Source organism: Alligator mississippiensis, chromosome 1 (assembly GCF_030867095.1).
Source record: "Alligator mississippiensis isolate rAllMis1 chromosome 1, rAllMis1, whole genome shotgun sequence".
Taxonomy (NCBI): domain Eukaryota; kingdom Metazoa; phylum Chordata; order Crocodylia; family Alligatoridae; genus Alligator; species Alligator mississippiensis.
In genome coordinates, this window is record NC_081824.1 from 263,005,297 (window position 1) to 263,025,022 (window position 19,726).

At 40.6% G+C, this 19,726-nt stretch overlaps 1 protein-coding gene across 13 annotated transcripts in view; it reads left to right on the plus strand.

Moving 5' to 3' along the window:
- ABI3BP (ABI family member 3 binding protein) overlaps positions 1-19,726 on the plus strand; it is a 295,005-nt gene that overhangs the window by 222,956 nt on the left and 52,323 nt on the right. For all 13 annotated transcript variants that reach the window (XM_059720568.1, XM_059720572.1, XM_059720574.1 and 10 more), the window contains 3 exons: positions 6,720-6,812; positions 11,841-11,951; positions 16,370-16,501. In XM_059720568.1, coding sequence (XP_059576551.1) covers positions 6,720-6,812; positions 11,841-11,951; positions 16,370-16,501 — 336 coding nt within the window. The remainder of the gene's footprint in view (positions 1-6,719; positions 6,813-11,840; positions 11,952-16,369; positions 16,502-19,726) is intronic.

Consider the following 19,726-nt stretch of genomic DNA (forward strand, 5'->3'; position numbering starts at 1 on the left):
AAGCAGGGGCAACGTTGGACCCCTGCTGAACCAGATGGGGCAACTGACAACTGATGCCCAGGAAAAATCCAACCTATTAAATAGGTAATTTGCGTCAGTCTTTCATCAGCCCCATGGGACGCCCATGCCCACTACTGGGCCGGGAAGTCCGGGTGAGGGTGATCCCCTGCCCTCCATTAATGCTGACTTCGTGAAGGAACATCTTGAGAAGCTGGATACCTTCAAGTCAGCCAGCCCTGACAATCTTCACCCCAGGGTACTCAAGGAGCTGGCGAGCATCATAGCCCAGCCTCTAGCGCGGATCTTTGAAAACTCTTGGCGCTCTGGTGTAGTGCCCGAAGACTGGAAGAAGGCCAACGTGGTGCCTATCTTCAAGAAAGGGAGGAAAGTGGATCCGGCTAACTATAGGCCCATCAGCCTGACTTCTATCCCGGGGAAGATCTTAGAAAAGTTTATTAAGGAGGCCATCCTTAATGGACTGGCCGACGCCAACATCTTAAGGGATAGCCAGCACGGGTTTGTTGCGGGTAGGTCTTGCTTGACCAATCTCATTTCCTTCTACGACCAGGTGACCTATCACCTGGACAAGGGAGATGAGATTGATGTCATATATCTTGACTTCAAAAAAGCCTTTGATCTGGTGTCCCATGATTGTCTCTTGGAGAAACTGGCCAATTGTCGCCTTGGGTCCCCCACGATCCACTGGCTGGAAAATTGGCTCCGGGGTCAGACCCAGAGGGTAGTAATTGATGGAAGTCACTCATCGTGGTGTCCTGTGACCAGTGGGGTCCCCCAGGGCTCTGTCCTTGGACCCATACTGTTCAACGTCTTCATTAATGATGTGGACACTGGAGTCAGAAGCGGACTGGCTAAGTTCGCTGATGACACCAAACTTTGGGGCAAAGCATCCACACCAGAAGACAGGCGGATGATCCAGGCTGACCTGGACAGGCTCAGCAAGCGGGTGGATGAGAATCTGATGGTGTTCAACGCCGATAAATGCAAGGTTCTCCACCTTGGGAAAAAAAACCCGCAGCATCCTTATAGGCTCGGCAGTGCTATGTTGGCTAGCACTATGCAAGAAAGAGACTTGGGGGTCATCATTGACCACAAGATGAACATGAGCCTGCAATGCGATGCTGCGGCTAGTAAAGTGACCAAAACGCTGGCTTGCATCCATAGATGCTTCTCAAGCAAATCCCGGGACGTCATTCTCCCCCTGTACTCGGCCTTAGTGAGGCCACAGCTGGAGTACTGCGTCCAGTTTTGGGCTCCACAATTCAAAAAGGATGTGGAGAAGCTTGAGAGAGTCCAGAGAAGAGCCACGCGCATGATCAGAGGTCAGGGAAGCAGACCCTACGATGACAGGCTGAGAGCCCTGGGGCTCTTTAGCCTGGAAAAGTGCAGGCTCAGGGGTGATCTGATGGCCACCTACAAGTTTATCAGGGGTGACCACCAGTATCTGGGGGAACGTTTGTTCACCAAAGCGCCCCAAGGGATGACGAGGTCGAATGGTCACAAACTACTACAAGATCGTTTCAGGCTCTACATAAGGAAGAATTTCTTTACTGTCCGAGCCCCCAAGGTCTGGAACAGCCTGCCACCGGAGGTTGTTCAAGCGCCTTCATTGAACACCTTCAAGATGAAACTGGATGCTTATCTTGCTGGGATCCTATGACCCCAGCTGACTTCCTGCCCTTTGGGCGGGGGGCTGGACTCGATGATCTTCCGAGGTCCCTTCCAGTCCTAATGTCTATGTAATCTATGACTGAGTGGCTAAGCAACAGCTCTGCAGAAAAGGACCTGAGGGATGGATATGAGCCAACAGTGTGCCCTTGTTGCCAAGAAGGCTAACAGCATACTGGGCTGCATTAGTAGGAGCGTTGCCAGCAGATCAAGGAAAATAATTATTCTGCTGTGGTGAGGCCATATCTGGACTACTGTGTCCAGTTTGGGCCTCTCTCTATAGAAAGGATGTGGACAATTTGGAGAGAGTCCAGCGGAGGGCAGTGAAAATGGTTCAGGGGCTGGGGCATGTGACTTATGAGGTGAGGCTGAGGGAACTGGGTTTATTTAGTCTGCAGAAGAGAAGACTGAGAAGGGATTTGATAGTGGCCTTTAACTACCTGAAGCAGGGGTCCAAAGAGGATGAAGCTAAGCCATTCTCAGTGGTGGGAGATGACAGAACAAGGAGCAATGGTCTCAAGTTGCAACAAGGCGGGGGTTAGGTTAGATATAAGGAAAAACTTTCTTGGTAGAAAGGTGGTGAAGCACTGGAGCAGGTTACCCAGAGAGGTGGTGAAATTTCCATCGTTGGAAGTTTTTAAGGCCCAGCTTGACAAAGTCCTGCCTGGGATGATCTAGTTGGGGATGGTCCTGCTTTGAGCAGGAGGTTGGATTAGAGGACCTCCTGAGGTCCCTTCCAACTCTCACTTTCTGTGATTCTATAAGCTGCTTTCTTCTCATATTTAAAACGTAGCTTTTGCACTCAGTTGCTCCAGGGACTCACATGTTTAGTATTTCACTTAATTGTTTTTTTTGGACTCTTCCTCCCCAGCCTCCCAGAAATGAAGTATGATCCAGTTTTTTTGTAGTATTTCCAGCATCTGGGGAGGAATCTAGATCTCATGGACCATACAGATATCCAACAGGCATGATCAAAGCCACAGAGAAATATACACATACAAGTGCTATCAGCCACACTCATTCCTAATTGAGAATTTGGATGAATGTGGTAAGATGAAATGCTCATATGATAAGCCAATTGTATTAGACAGGGAAATTCATTTACACTTATTGCAAGCTGTTGGGTAGTTCAAGTCTCATATAACCCTAGAATAACAACCAAACAAAAACAAAAATTTCCTGTACCTTTGGACTATATTTAATCAGAGAGAAAGAAAAGCAAAACAATCAGGTCAATCACATGGCTTAATCAGAGTTTCTTCGTGAAACATTGGCCTTGTTTTGTCTCCTGCCTTTTTAAATTCAGGATAAACTCACATTTCACTTTCTGCATATTTTTACAGATTTACCCATTATTCAACTAGCATCACACAGAATTTTAAACAGTAATATTTGTAGCAGGGAGTTGGACTTGGTAAGATTGCCAAATTTAACAGTGTGTTGAGGTAGTGGACAACTTGATGTTGCTGCTAAGGTGCCACATTTTATGGATTGATTTATTTTGGGATGGGACACTCTGTAGCTAATGATAGGAGGGATTTCTTCCTGCTGGGGGCAGATTCTGAACTGTGTGTGAGCTTAATCATTCAGATGTTCCAGTGTGTCTTGTTCCTAAACTGGGACATGTTAATTAAGTGCCTTGAACATATAGGGTGGAAACAGACATTGTTTCATTTCTCATTTGTGCCACCTTAAAAGTTTTGAAGCACCACAAATGCAGAGCAAACAGATGTCCTTACCCTTTGTAGCACCACAATACCTGCAAATTAGTGATGCAACAACAAGTAGTAATATACTCTGCCACTTTATTGCAATGGACATCTATTACCTTGTGCTGCTTTGCCCACTCAGCCAGCCATGTGGGGCTGGCTGGGTAAGGGAAATCCCAGTTTTCCCCACTGCTCCAGACCCACTCCATGGGTCTGGAGAAGCAGGGGAAAGTACTTCCACACTCAGCCAGCCCCATGGGGCTGGCTGCACCAGGGAACAGCCAGCATTTTCTGGCTGCCCCAGACATGCACTGGGCAGAGGAACACCCAGCATTCCCCACTGCTTCAAATCGGGAGGTCTGGGGCAGCAGGGAACACCCACCACAACAGACTTATCAGCTGGAGGCAGCTGTGTCCAGCGTCGTTGAGGACTGCTGCCTATATAGTCTATGGCTGAATCTCCAAATCGGCTCCAAATCTCCAAATCCGAATCAGCCAAATCAAATCAGGACGGTGATTCAAATCATTGAATCAAATCATTGTCCCTCCAAATAGGCTGAATCTGAAGTAAATACTTGCTGCTTCGCACAGGCCTAGCCAGTATCATATACAGCTAAGGCTCCAGATGGAAAGACACTTTGCAGACACATTGACCAGAAGCAGGATCAAGTCTCAGACAATGCAACCTCTGCAAAACCTAGTGGAACCACTTCTGATGAGCCCATCAGTTGCTGTTTTAGACCCATTGACATTTCCTGTTGCTGAAGCTACCTTAGAACAACCAAAGATACCTACTGCTGTTGCCTGTGAGTACAAAGTCTGTGACCCCTGAAGTGGGGGTCACCATCTGCCCCAAATTTTTACAGGATTATGTCAACTAGGGGGAGAGGTGTTGTTATATACTGAGTATCTGTATATATGTTGTGTACTCTATCAACATAGAACCCTTCTCATGCTGCATTATCTCAGGTTACTGTTTGCTTTTCCATTTTACCCATATAGTACTAGGAAGTTTTATTTGTCACTAACAAAAAAAAATGAGTCCCCTGTTCTCCTTGTGTGATCTTTCTGGGACAAGAACCCCACAGACATAATAAAATGAAGTTCAAAGCCTTATTGGTTCCTGAGAACCAGTGAACAAGCAAAGGATTGTATTTGTTTGTCCAATAAAACAAATACATTGCCTACCTTCTACACACATAAAACAGCAGAAGAGCCTGTGGAAGTGAAAGGAGCTGGCAAGAATGTGGTTGGCTACTGTTCTCCAGCCATCCTACTGGCCACTCTGAGCTAACAGTGCTTATCCTCTTATGTACATGTCTCCATTAAGAAAGCCAGTACCTAACCCTGGGGTAAGATTCCTTTGCAGCTGGCAACCACTATCATGTGCTGTTCTAAGCTTAAGTGAAAATGTGATATGTTTTCTTCCTTATTTCACACTGCAATATTGTGATGTTCATTTCATGTAATGGTTTCAGTGAAAAGTTAGTAAAGCTCCGTAGGTCAAGCAAAGAATGTGGCCCTAACAATCCTACTGAAGTGCATTGTGTAATTTGTAAACATTGCAAGAGAAAACAAGGCCCAAACTCTTAAAGGGCATTGTAGGGGAGGGGAGAGGGAAGTTATTAAATAGCAAATCCAGGATCACAGTCCTCCATTCAGACCTCCCACCATGTGCTGAAGCACATCCAAAACTTAAGGCCTGAGTGTTATAGATCGGGCCCCTCTAATGATGACTGATGACTTTGAATGATGTTGCTTTGCCCAGCAATAACGTAACTGTTCTGGCAGAGCTGTGTGAATAATGGATTTTTCATTTTGGCCACCAAATGGAAAAAGAAAGAAAGAAAGAATTGTTTAAATGTTTTCATAGACTTAAAAATTAAATGTTCATGTTGTTTGGGACTTTCAAATAGTTTCAAAAGAAAAATGATGGAACCAGCATTTTGATTTTTCCAGAAGTTTTTCCTCCCTAAACCTTTTTTCTTAATTGGACCCAAATTTGCAAACAGTTTGTGTCCGTTCCTCTACAAAACTATTTTTTTGGCAAATTACTAATCACTGAAAAGCCATGCCTAACTGTGGTCTGAGGCTTATGGCCCAACAGCTGATGTTGAAGACCACTTCAGTAAGACTAATCCCAGTTGTTGGATGCTCTTTTTTTTTTTTTTTGTCTTGATGAATAAATACAAAATTACTCAGGATTGTGATGTTATGCTTAAATCCTCTTTGCACCAGAATAAATTGGTGTTTTGCCATTAGAACAGGATTTAGGCCCCTGTACAATAGACATCCAGTTAATCAGTCTGATTTTAGACTGTAGTAGGAATACTAGATCTAACCATACACTAACAGGCCAGCTTTTAAATCTGTAAATTGATTTAAATATCATGTTCAGGTTGGAATAAAATGTAAATGTGAAAGTTGATTTGATTGTAGATTCTGTTTGAAACTGGTTCATTATATGAAACTTGATGGTATCACAAAGAAGTCAGCAGTTAGTTCCACAGTGTTCTGAGATGTATTCAAAGAGTAGCTCATGACAACTCTGTAATAAGTTCTTTTGTTATGTTTTGTTTTCAGTGTAATGGCCTGAGCCACAGTAAGGAGAACTACACAGATGTTTCTTTTCTACAAATATGATAAAAATTTCAATTTAACTGTTCAGTCTCCGCTTACCAGATTGTAGCCATTATGCAACCAAAAGGAATTTGTAGATGCACTTTATTTTGCTAGGGGAAAGCATATTAAGATTAAAATATTTCTGTTTTATAAATGTCAGGTTGTGTAACATTTATACTGTACCAAGAATAGTTACAGTGAGCTTTAGTTCATCTCACTTTTGGCTTTTTTATATTTGTTTATATTACTTTTAAATAGGACAGTCTTTATATACAACCTGAATTTTACCCGCACTTTGCTTCCACTACTCCAAATATGGTCTACATTTGGTTCAGTATCTCTCTACTGGCTCTGCATTAGGGATAAACAAAAGGCCTATTTCAGAAGGGGATATAAAAAGCTGATTCCTTTCAGGAGCCAGCAGTTGTTTATTTTATATATTGCCAAAGAAAATCAGTGTTTCTCTCTCATGCTGAGCCACTAGCTTGTTCTGTGGGATCCCTGCTGTTATCCTTGACCTTTCTCCCACTTCTTCTTCCTAGTTTGTTGCCCCAATAATGATGATGTTGATAGTCATACAAGTTCTGAAGTTCAGGTCTCATTCTTAGATAGTGCTTGAAAGTCATTTTATTTAGCTACATACTGTTATGCTTGCTTACATTTTGTCATGCATGCATTATTTTATTTCCTTTTATTTCACAGATGGTCTCACAGAAGAAGATATTGTCAAGTTTACTGGCAAGGACTTAGGCATATCATGGGAATCTAGTGTTTCAAAGAAAAGGCCAATCTCTGGTAAGACTAATAATAAGAATACAGCTACATATTTTTTTCCCAGTTGAGGAGAACTGTAAAAGTACCTTTTATACAAAAAAATGAAACGTCTCTTAGCAAAGTATTTCCTTGTGGCTCAAGACACTTGTGGCGGGGGAAAGAGGTTTACACTTCAATCCCCAAGTTGGTAGTGACCAAAAGTTGTTACTGCCTGGTGGCTACTTAATTGCTGGTGTGGTTCCTGTGGTCAAACAGGCATATTATAGTTGGCACTGATTGGTGCTGTTGTTAAAACTCTCAGGAGAAACCAAAAGATGATTTGAGGGGGACATACTCTAGGACTCTCCCAGTGGGAGAGCTCTGCTCCAGTTGAAGCTGTGGATAGTATAAGGATGCATAGGCTGTTCCAGCTCTATGGAGAAATTCAAGACATTTGTCCCCAGTACTCTTCATTTAACAGTTTTCACAAGCCTTAAGATAAGGTGAGTTTTTAAATAAAAAAAAAATAAAACACCCTTATATAATTGATGTAAATACTGAATCACATTGCATTTGCTTCAGTGAGGTTCTTTTGGTGAAATAGTATGCATTTGGCTAATCATTTTCTAGGCACTAGTTAGAAATTGCCTGTTTGTTGTGGAAAGAAATATATATATGCGCAACATGGCTTTTCTGTTTTTTTCATAACCCACATAAGATGCTGTTTTGGCCTTCTGTTTGCTGTCTTTTAATCTGATAAAAAATTAGCATCTCTCTGAAACTGTGCATTAATTTATTTTATACTCCTACTGATGTTTTAGAAAGCCCTGTGGGCCACCCTCCCCCTTTTTGAATCATGACTGGCATATTTTAAAGCAAGCATGCAAATAAATGCCTCCTTAATGAATTATAAACTGTTGTGCGCTCATAATCCCTAGAGAGGACATTGGCACTTTATTTACCTGAGGAAAAAAGGCAAACAAGGCTGACTGCTGAGTTCTGACAGGTCAGTTTATTCAACCTAAAAAAAATGCCCTATGCAAGAATTAAACCATTACACTATACAAGCCAGTACAAGATTGATCCCAGCAATAAATTGAAGCCAAGGGTGGCTATCAAACTCTATTACCATAAATAGGACATTAGTGTTTACTTAAGTAGATCCTGTCTGGGCTTTCCAGAGTTTGAAAGGACACATTATATTCATGATTTTTAAGGAAGAGGTGCATCTGCTTTATCTCATTTTGGTACATTAGATATCTAATATTATAACATAAATAAATTAACACCTCAAACTACAGTCATAATCAGGGATCCTGGTTTTCTCTGATTTAAAAAAATCCCCAATTTTTAGCTAAAAAAAAGTAACCCCAAATCCACATTTTTCCATGATTAAAATGCAGCACCTCTCTCTCTCTTTCTCTCTCTCTATATATATGTGGATTTGGGATCCCTGATTATGACTGTAGTTTGCGGTGTTAACTTATTAATGTTATAATATTCGATATCTAATGTACCTATATATAGAGAGAGAGAGAAAGAGAGGTGTTTAATTTTAATCATATATATATATATATATAGAGAGAGAGAGAGAGAGAACCAGGATCCCTGGTCATAATAAACCACTGAATACGCCTGTGAGGCTAACTACCGTTGTTTAATCATTTTTTTAAAATAAGTGTAGTGTAGGTTTTTTTCAAAATCAGTGCTCTCTATGAAGCCTTGGTACCTACCACAAAATTTATTATCAGAACTCCAAATAACTTAGCTTATGCATGGCATCACTTTCAAATATTCTTTCATTAATTATTTCATTATAGATAGATTCCCAAAACAAAATGCAGTCTCTCTAACCATCTAGCAACCCTGCCATTTTGCCTTTTGTAAGGTCTAAGCAAAATAAATTGGAGCAAGCCATTTGTTTTGGGGTGAATCATCACCATTTTTAGTTGTGGCCAGTGGATGCTGAATGAACAGTACCAGAAAGTACCAATGAGATGTGAACCCCAACAGTCTTCATGAACATGATTCAGCTACAGGTAGCAGAAGTGTCAGCAGTTCCAAAAATTATATCAGGTGTGACAGATTATAAATTGGATCGCTGCATCCTGTGATCTAGATTTGGGAACATTACAGAAATCCTAGAACTGCATATTATCCCATTACAGAACTGTGTGTTAATGATCGTGCAAGGCATGTCCCTGTAGTTCATGGCATGTTCATACACTATAGTTGGCTCGAGCATTCCCAGATTCCATTCACCAATAATGTTCGCCATTTTTTACCCAGTCTAACCTCTCGAACTTCTAAGTACTTACCCATAGAGACATGAGTCTTAATATTGTAGGCATTTCTAAAATAGCAAACTCTCCCCACTTTGGAGCCTAACTCTCCCCAATTCACAGTATTTATAAAATAAACCTGCCTACATTTCCTAGAATCTGAAGTACTGCATTCAACTGATATCTCATCAGCAGATAACTTAGTCTTGTTGGCACTGGCAGTATTATATAAGTTACTTTATTCAGGAACAATTGTTCATGTAACGCATAAGCAGTCTTTTATTTAATGTAAATCTCGCATATCTCCTACTTCTTTACGGCTCTTTTTTAATCAAACATGTTTACATGTGAACTGTAAAAGAAAAATATTACTCTCTCTCTCCTCATTTATGTTTGACTTTCCCTGTTTTCTTTGCATAATATGTTACACGATACAGATGGAAAATAAGATCAGTTGAGATTCATATCTATAACATATTTTCAAAGATTCCTCTTTGAAAAGCATGTTACAACCATACTTGTAATGACCTTTAAAAAGTCAGTCTTCCCTTTGGAGACTGAGGTAGCCATTCCTGTTTGAAGCATGTATCTTCTTTACCCATAAGGAACAGCAACATTTTTTACAATAAGTTGTGTTAAAATCTAGCTCAGAAGCACAAGTGGCTATACTGCTCTGCCTAAAAGCAGTGTTACCATTCTGATCAATGAAATCATCTCACTATTGTATCTAAAAAAATATAGTCACTTTGAAAAAGTTGGAGAAACTGAAGCAGTTGTTGGTTGTCAATCTGTTATTTAAAAAATCATTGATATAGCACCACAGATTTCCACAGCACTTTACAAAGACTAGGATAACAATCCTAACACCAAGGATTGTTTATTCTTTGGGGTGGGATCAGGTCCTTGGATATGTTTATACAGACCTGCAGGGCCTCCTGCGGTATATTCCGACTCTCGCCTGCCATGTCTTGATTAATTTCGATGTTATTAGTCGTGAGGTGTTACTGCCACAGTAGGACACTGGCAATCTATCTAGATTCTCATCTGATCTCTCCTTTGGCTCTCTTGGACAACACCCACAATTTCTATCATCAATTGAATCCAAGTCTTATATGTGTTGAACAATTCTCTTTATTATTATTTTTCTTTTTTTTTTTTACGTCCACAACCAGTTCACAGACAGATGGATTGCAGCTATTTATATACTGTTTATATACTTTCAATTGTCCCCTTGGAAACCTTTTTTTGGAGAATCTCATCTTAAGTAATACACAACAATATAAAGATAACTACTGAACCATTTTTAACATGACAGGAAATTTTACTTTCAGTGTCTTTCTTTCTTCTTTGATGAGATCTTGTCTCTCTACGCCCTTCAGGACACTCCCATTTCTTTTCTGTAAGGGTGGGGAAGTAGCCATGACTCAGGCTCTCTCTTCCTCTCAAACACTCCTGGAGCACAGTTAGTCTCTATCAATGTCAGACCAAAAGAAAAAAATATAAACTCAGCTTTTGTTGCACCTGAGGAGCATCTGCAGCTCCTCCCTTCTTGTGGTTTCTCTTCCTCGGAGCGATCCGAGAGTCAACTTATGTCTCCAGGGACTCCTGACTTACTCCTTTGGTCATGCCCCCTTTGGCACACAGGACCGGCTCCTGTGATTCTCCCATCCCAGTAGTCTTCCACAGTTTCTCTCCCTTGGAGCCTTCTTTTGCTCTTCTCCCTTCCAGCACGCCTCGCAGTCCCACACTGGGCTTTTCAATTCTCAAGGAACAGCTGCTCCAGAAATGGCATTCTCCCCACTCAATCTCTTACTATGTTTGAAGTATTTGGTTTTTAGCCAGGCCCTCTTCACAAGACACAATCTTGATTGAACCCTTAGACACTACAGAAGTAATACATTGGTTGCGTCTTCAGTCTAGTAGCTTCTAAAATGAGTCATTGGCCTTGGTTCTGCCTCTACTGGACATGTCTACATTACAAACTGTCATGATAATTGACATGTTTATCAGGTATTTCAGTGGAGAAACCAAGGATAGAATAAAGATGGGATAACTCTTGTACCTGATAACTACTATAGGCATGTCCTTTGGATCAGGATTCAGATACACTTGGTATTTCTGGATGAACATAGAAGTCATAGAATCAGAGGGTCAGAAGGGATTTCCAGGATTATCTAGTTCACCTGTCTCCCTGAATAAATACAAGACCTGCTCTTCAGATTTGTATGTAGGCCAGCATAACCCTGAACATAATTCCCCCTTTGTCACACTGTTTGTTTTGAGTGTCCTACTTTCATCAGTAGCTGCACTTCAAGGGAATGAAAAAATACAACATCCAAGACCTGGACACTGAACACTTAACTTACACTATTCCAAATAGAATTGGGAGGTATTTTTCCTTTGGAAGGAAAATTTTCCTCTCTGGCACTGAAAATGTTCTCTTTGAGAAAAATAAAAAACTGTACTAATTGCAAAGAGCAAGTGACACTCTGTAGTATGTGTGCAGCTTGCCAATGAAAGGAACAGGTTGTGTTGTCTCTCTTTGTTTTTAATATAGGCTTTGGTTAATGCTTGAAGGCACACATGTTTCCTGGAGATAATGTAAGGTTCAAAATGAAATTCCTTTCACCTGCTCCCTTGTTTGCTTTTGCTATTCATAATGGTGAATTGAATATAATGAAATAGTGCTTGAGAAGTCAAAATGGAGCTGTTAGGTCTGTGCTTCTCACTCGTTATATTGGTTTGTGGTTAAAAAAATTAACAATGATGTCTTGTTAATATTGTTCAGAAATGTTGCCACCTGATCCTCAGCATCCTCCTCTTGCTCCTGCCAAACCCACGCAAGTGCGAAGAAAACCATTGCCTCCAAGCACTGTGACTGGTAAACCAGGGAGTCCAGGTACAGCAGCCTTTTCATTGCGACCTTTAATGCTTTGAAATCAGTGAGGTGTTGAATAGCTTCAACTGCTATAGATGCACATGAGAGGTAAGGACACCCAGGATTTTGTGAGACCAGATCCTTTTCTTTATTAGTAGTAGCAAGTACTGCAAGCTCTAACTCAGATACCCTGGGGAGCCCATTGTGTACCCATGGAATGTGTCCATCAGACTACAGGCTATTTTTACCTGTATCTGAACTAACCTCCTGAAGTGTGCAAGTCGTTTTGCCCGTTTGCATAAGTCTACTTTCTGTTCTCATCAGGTTGGAGTATAATTAGTCTCACTGGCACAAAATATAAGGGAATGATACAGGGAATACTGTTTCCTTTAGAAAGAGTTACTGTAGGTCATTTCCTGACCAACAGTATCATTTTCAGTCACTACATATGAATCTTATACTTCAGGATATATGTGCAACTGATCACCTGTAAGGAAATTTTCTCCCCTATATGCCACAATTCACCTTCCCCTTGAAATTTTCATCTGAGAGTTTTTAAGTTAATTATAAATCTACCATATAAAATGTATGGAAAAATGTGTGGCCAAGTTCCCTCCTCTGCTTTGAAAATACAGCTCAGTTATTTACCAATGCAAGAAGCAAGAAATAAGATCTAAAGGGCCAACAATCCAATACTCTTAGTAACATGGAAAAGGCAGACAAAATATGAAAAAAAGCCCTGGACTCTTTGTAGATGCTTCATGATTTATTATTCATTAAGAACACTAGTACTATATGTTATTAAATTAGCTTGTTTCCAATAACCATATTGCACATTCAGTAGGCATATCTACATGTGTATTTACATGCACCTAAACTTAATGCACCTTTGCTTATGGTGCATTAAGGTGATTTAGGCACATGTCTACAAGTGGATGCATTAAAGCGCATTAAATTTAGGCACAAATAGCTAAGCTGCATTAGTACACGTGCAGAAGTGCTAATGTGCATTAACATGGTGTCTATCCATTGATGCACACTGCATTAATGTGCATTAGCATGGTTACAGATGTGCTAATACGACTTATCTATTCATGCCTAAATTTGATACGTGCTCTATGCAGGTATCAAATTTAGGCTCACATAGCTTTAAATGCCATTTTAAAGTGCATTAAGTGCATGCATGTGTAGAAATGAGCCTTTAATGCACCTTAAAAATGGCAATTTTAGGCTAAGCCTGCTTAAAAGAGGCACATGTAGACGCACCCAGTAATTCCAATAAATCAGACTGCAAATTGCTTCTTTTCCATGAAATGGAAGCAAACTTAAACCATAAATATCCACTTTTTCCAAAAGCATAATTTTATTTGAGTAAAACCCATTCCTGCAGACGATGTTGGACATAGTTCTGCGTTTCGGAACTTACTATAAAGAACCTTACAAAACCGTGTTAACTGAAAATCTGGGTGATGATTGTAAGAGATGAGTGATTTACAAATAAAACACAGAAATCAAGCATACCTTACACTCTGTCACTGCTGTTCAGAGAATAAGATACTTTAATATGTGCCTGTTACATCTGTGATGTATATAAAAACTCATGAGTGAAAGGCTTTTAAGAGTGACTAAAGCCAGTGGCTGAAGCCAAGTCAGGGGTCGGCAATATTTTCTGACAGCAGGCTAGAATGGCCCAGCTTGGGCCAGTGCTAGAACCTTGCCACCATCTCTTCTTCCTGCCACTGTTTCTCTCCATCACTGAGCTATGTTGTAGCATAGGTAAAACACCTGACTGCGTGCCCACACAGCAGTATAGGCAGAGCCTCTCGCTGCTGAACACCACCAAAGCCTTTGCTCCACAAGCCAGATCCTATGGCCGCAGAGGCTAAATCCAACCTGTAGGCCATAGGTTGCCAACCCCTGGTGATGCAATATGATGTTCCTCAATTAGGTCTTCTAATTTACCTCTTTTTTGCCCATGCTGCTAAATGTAGGCGAAAGGCCATCCCTTGTTTGGAGTTTTAGGATAGGAATAAATGTTCAAGGAAGAAATCCACTTTTTTGAATATACAAGCCTGATCTAGCCCAAGTCTCCAGTTCTGAAATGTTGGTGCTATATCCTGCATCATTCATTCGTCATCTTGTTATCTATATACACATGTGCACGGATGACAAATGCGCACTGTGATTTAGGACCCTTTTCCCCCTCATTGACATTGTATTAAATTCAAGTCTGAGTTAAGTGCATTAAGATGTTTCTAATTTATATCATAACTGGAACAACTGTGTTCAGTTTCCTTCCTAGTGTGATTTCACTGATGGATTTTTACCAAGGATGAATGTGCCCACACTCTGCTCTTTGTTATTCTAATGTAAATGCAGAGTGGCTTCTTTGATGGCCATATTCGCGCTGATGTAAGGGAGAACAGAATCTTTCACGTGGTCCATTTCATTCCATTTGGTCTTGTGACTAACATTCTCATCAATTTTCCTTATGCTCTTTTGTCTGTAGGTTAGAATCTATGGCTTGAATTGATTCAGATAATCATATACATGAGTAGGGAAGAGTGCTTCAGTCACTACAGGCTGTTACTTGCTTCTCTGCAGCCAGTACACAGGAGCTGGAGGCCAAGTCACTGCCTTCTCTCCCTATTCCCTTTTTGTTTTGGCATCTTTGGGGTGTTATGTGCTCCCAGCCCATGTGAGCCAGTCGTTCCTGCATTCCAGCTGCAGCTCTCCTATGCCCCTGCTTACCTTCCCACAGTAAGATCACTTTGCCCTAATGGGATATATCCTTTGTGCTAGCTGCAGCAGGCAGAGGATAGATATTTCTGTATGCTATGCAGCAGGTCACAAACAAATTGGAGTGCTGACCATAGATGCTATACATCTAATTAGCCTGTGGACAGGATTAAAAAAACAAAACTCCATTGTGCCCCATACTCACTGTAGGTTCATGGTATTTCCTTAATAATAGGTTTATCAGATTCACAAGATGCAATTCTTCTGCCATGCCATAGAACACATTGAAGGTTGATGCAGTATATTTGCTTTTGCTTTTAATAAGAATCTATGCTAAGTTTCTCCATTAGGTCCTTAATCCGTCTTCCAGTGTTTCATATTTTCATCTTCCCTTTTTCCGTGAGCTGTGAGACAGTTTATGCATTAGCCAGCAGCATCCTAGACATTAAAGATGGAATAAAGATGTTAGATCATTGGGGCCACTGCAGGATTTTCCTCTATTGTACATTTCCTAATGTTTTGTCCAATTTCCTTTTAAATTTCCCAAATGATGAAGCTCCTCTGGTTCCCTGGAGAGACTAGTCCATCGATACATTTGCCTCCTGATGTTCTGCCTGGTTTTTCCCTTCTATATTTTCATCCCATTACTCTAATTCATACCATGACTACAAATTATTTGTTTGTGCCTTTTTTGTACAAGATGAGTATTATAGGGCAGGTTATTATGGCCACAGCTATTCAAAGTAAAATCTCCTGATAGAAAGAAAGATTTCCATAAGCCTCCCAAAATGTGATGGCAAGGATAAGAGCTTTAACAGAATATTCCTTGTCAGCTTGACAGATAAGTGGCCAAAGCACTGCCTGTTCAGAAGCTATATTCAAGCTATATTCTTGTTTGTCAAATCTGTGGAGAGTTTGGCTAGTTGCAAGATCAGTGGCTATATAGTACCTGTTAGAAAATATCTGCCATTTCTTAAATGTAATTTTGAACTTCCACATGCCTCAAGATAGACATTGCTTAACATAAAAGGCATTCCAACCCAGAGTGAAATTACCTTATACATTGTGCTACAGGTGATTTAAAAAAAAACAGGCTGTTGTTTCACTCGAATGCTTTTAAAGCTGTCCCATGGAAACTTTGTAATAGAGTTCCATTGTTCAGCAACATAATTTCTGTAATTAAGCACGGCCCTTGCTGGCTGTTCCTCTCTCTCCAAAGTCTTTGCTCATCATGTGAGTTTGGTAATCTGCCTACCCTCTTAGGGATACAAATTAAAAGTCCTTAAAATCAGGATTCAAGTTCAGAAGTCCAAGTTTCTGTTATTGAATTTAGTATTCCCATTGTAAGTCTTGTGATAGGAAGACTTTTAGAGAAATAGAAAGGTTTCATTACATCATTTTGTCACTTTAACAATTTCTCTGCAATATATTCAATAAAATATATTCTTCTTTATCTGATCATAGCCCTCAACAGTCAATTTGAGTTGTTTAGCATTTTCTTTGGATGTATGAGATGTAGAATATTTATTGTCTCAGTAGCCATCATGGTAAGTCAAAGGTTTCTCAAGTCCAACTGTAATAATGCCATACCTGTGACTCAGAAATGGAAGCGAGTGCTTCCCTCTAGAATTCAGGACCCCTTTTATCTGATTAAACCATCAGCAAACTATGGGTGAATAACTGCATTTTTTTTCAAATAGTAAATGTCTTGGTGCCACAAGTTCCTCCTTCTCCCATGACCACTATGACCCGATATGCAAAACCAACTAATTCTGTGAAGACAGGAGCACCCAGAAAATCTCCAACAGCTTCTGCTACTCCAGAAGATTTTGGTGAGCATATTGCTATAGCTTTTTTTTGGTCCTTGTTTGTGTTTTACATCGATTTAAAAAAAAACAACACTATATTTAATTTTGTTCAGTTCAGGTACTGTTCTTATCAGGCACTTTGATTTTGATGCTGCATTTATTTCCCACATATTGCTGTTTATTTAATCTGTTTAATTTATGAGGTCCTCTCAAAGGGGCTTTGTGTCTCATTTCTGATATCACTTACTACTTAGTAACTGTTACAACTCCGTTGGATTCAACTGATTCACTCCTGCTTTGCAGTTATATAAGTGAGATCAGAATAATGCCCTTTGTCTTTCCGGACATCTGCAAATGTCTAACACATTTGCTGCTATTGAATGACTACTGTAATTGTGTTGACAACCCAAGATATACTCTCTTTTTGAACATCCTGTATCGTATAATGCCACACATTCAAGTCACTCCTACTCCACAGTAACTCACATGGTGCTATTGTTGTATGTATCAACCAGTGGTTGCAGCTATGTGAGATGTTTACTGCGGAGCTGTCTAATTAGCATCGCAGTAAAGTCTCAGTGTCTACATGTGCAGTGCTATTAGACCACAAGAAACGAATTAACTCCACCATAGGTTAGTACTTGTAAACACAAGTACTATCCTATCACGGTGTTATTTAGTGCGCAGCAATAAACATATAGACACTGACAGGGCTGGCTGGGGCATGAGGGTACTTCAGTGTGGAAACTGCCTGCTGGCTAGCCCTGCACTGAAGCACCCCCGTGCCTCAGCCAGCCCCTGCACAGCACATTGAGCCAGGTCAGAATAGCCCTGGCCTAGTGCATGTAAATGTGGTGCCCAGGAGCAATAAACTCCGGCACGATATGTGCTGGAGTTTATTGCATTACATTAATTTCATGAGTATATGCGCCCTGTTATAACAGTAGCCCTATGCCCTTGGGATATAAAAAATATGAAGTGTGTCCAAGCAAATAGGTCTGGATTTTAAACTCTCTCAAAGTTTGGGAACGTTTTGTTTGGTTCATTCAAGAGAAAGGTGGAACCTAAAAATTTGAAACTGAAGCCAGATTCTGAATGTTGTTGCAGTTCAGATGTGTCATAGGATTTTGCATTTAGTCTCCGTTGGGTATATCTGCATTAATGCATATTAGCCTATTTTAATGGACATTAAAGCATTACTAAAAAGCCATGGGTGCCTGTAGGTGAGTGCAGAGACTGCTCCGACACATTGTAATTACAGCAATTAATTGAGTCTGCTGAAGCAAGATAATTACCATACTTCAGCAGTTTCCTACGTCTCATGTATCAGCATCCCTATGCTTATAAATGGTGATGGGGTGCTTGAACTAAAATTCATTCGACAAGCTTTAGTTCAAACGTTCCTGCTGCCATTTTTAAGCACAGGAACACTGATATATGAGATGCTGAGGCACTTTAATTACAGCAGCTCTCAGAGCCACTCAAAGTGTAATTAAACACAATTAAAGTCCCTCTACCCTCAGAGCACCTGTAAAAGTGCCCAAAGCTATTTAGTTAATGTGTATTAAAACAGGCTAATGCACATTAAGTGTCACTTAACCGCAGAGCTGTACCTAAGGGCGTGCAGGGCCTGCGGCATATCAGCCCGGGGCGGGGGGGTGGCGAGCAGTGGGAACACAGCAGAGGGGGAGGGGGGGAGTGACCAGAGTAATGGGGGATGAGCAGAGTCAGGGGCGGGTGGTGAGCGGTGTGTACCAGCCATGGCAGGGCCTGTACAGCACTGTCTGCAGGGCCCACCAAAGCACGGGGCCTGGGGCAGTCGCCCCGATTCACCCCTGCTAGGGATGGCCCTGCCTGACTGTGCTCTTTAGTTAATGTGCATTAAAATAGGCTAATGTGCATTTTCCTAGTACCTCATAATGGAGGTACTAGATTTAATGTGCACTAACTAAAGCACATTAATACATGTACAGACACACCCCTTTTGGTCTAAGTTCAGACCTAGCATATGTGGGCATAATGGCATTGGAATAAATGATTTTTGTCTTATTTCAGAAAACCACAAAGGTACCTGCCTATTTATAGTAATATTGACTTGTCTTTGAACCAGTCTGCTGCCCAAAGCAAGCTGAATGATATATTTATATGAATGCATGCTGTTAATTTAGAATATTTTTGGTCTATCAGACAAAAGGCAAGAATTTCTTAGAGCAATATCTTTTATTGGATCAAGTGTGTAGTAGAGTTAGTAAACTGTTTAGTATACTATTGCCTGGCTCATTCTGGTCAGAACTGATGAAGAATGCCCTGTAGTTGAAAGGTTGTCTAACTCCAAATACACAGTTGGCCCAATAAAAGATATCACCCTACCAAATCCTTCTCTCTCACATGATTTCTGGATCATTATGGCTACAGAATTACTCTTGCACTACCTGTCCATCATGGTCTTCTCTCAAAAGCAAAGATAATTTTCAGGGGTATTGCTTCATATGGATGGAAGATCAAAGCTTGTGTTGACTACTTTCAAACTTGTAATTTCTGCTCCTGTCCCCATGTATGGATTCCCCCCCACCTCCCATAATCCTGACATGGTACATGATGTAAATGGCTAATTACCTTTGGTTTGAAGGACATTAAAAAATTCTGAAAATAGGTGTCTAAAACCAGCTCTGCTCCATTTTGTCAGGGATGGGGAGGATTACTTTAGGGCTTTGAAATCATAAAGGTTTCTCTTAAGCATTTGTTCAAACCTCTTCAGATTTATCAAGTGAACTGTGCCCTTGGATAATTTCCTGTTGTAGTTGCCAGAGATTTTGGGACAGGAGTAAGATTTGCATTCAAGTGCAGAATTTGACCTATTTTGTTCACTGTAATTAATATTTACTATGAGATTAACTCATGGGTTCTACTTCTTCTTTTGCATATGCTTCCATTGGTTCCCAGCATACTGGGATTTCTGTCTTTGATTACTCTGATTACTGCAATTCTGTCTTTGCATCATGCAGCTTCCCTATGTATTAGTGGGAGTGGCATGATGCAAAGACAGAATTTAATCTGTTTGCCACTCTTATTGTGGAAGTTAAAGTGAGCCAATAAACAGTTCACTGTCCTCTCAGAACGTGAGCCAGATCACATGTTAAAGCAGCGGAGAGTCAATGCAATGCAAAAAGATGCTTTTTAAGTCTTCTAAAGATGCCTTTGGATATTATACATGAATTGAATCCAACAGCAATAATGAGCTCACTTATT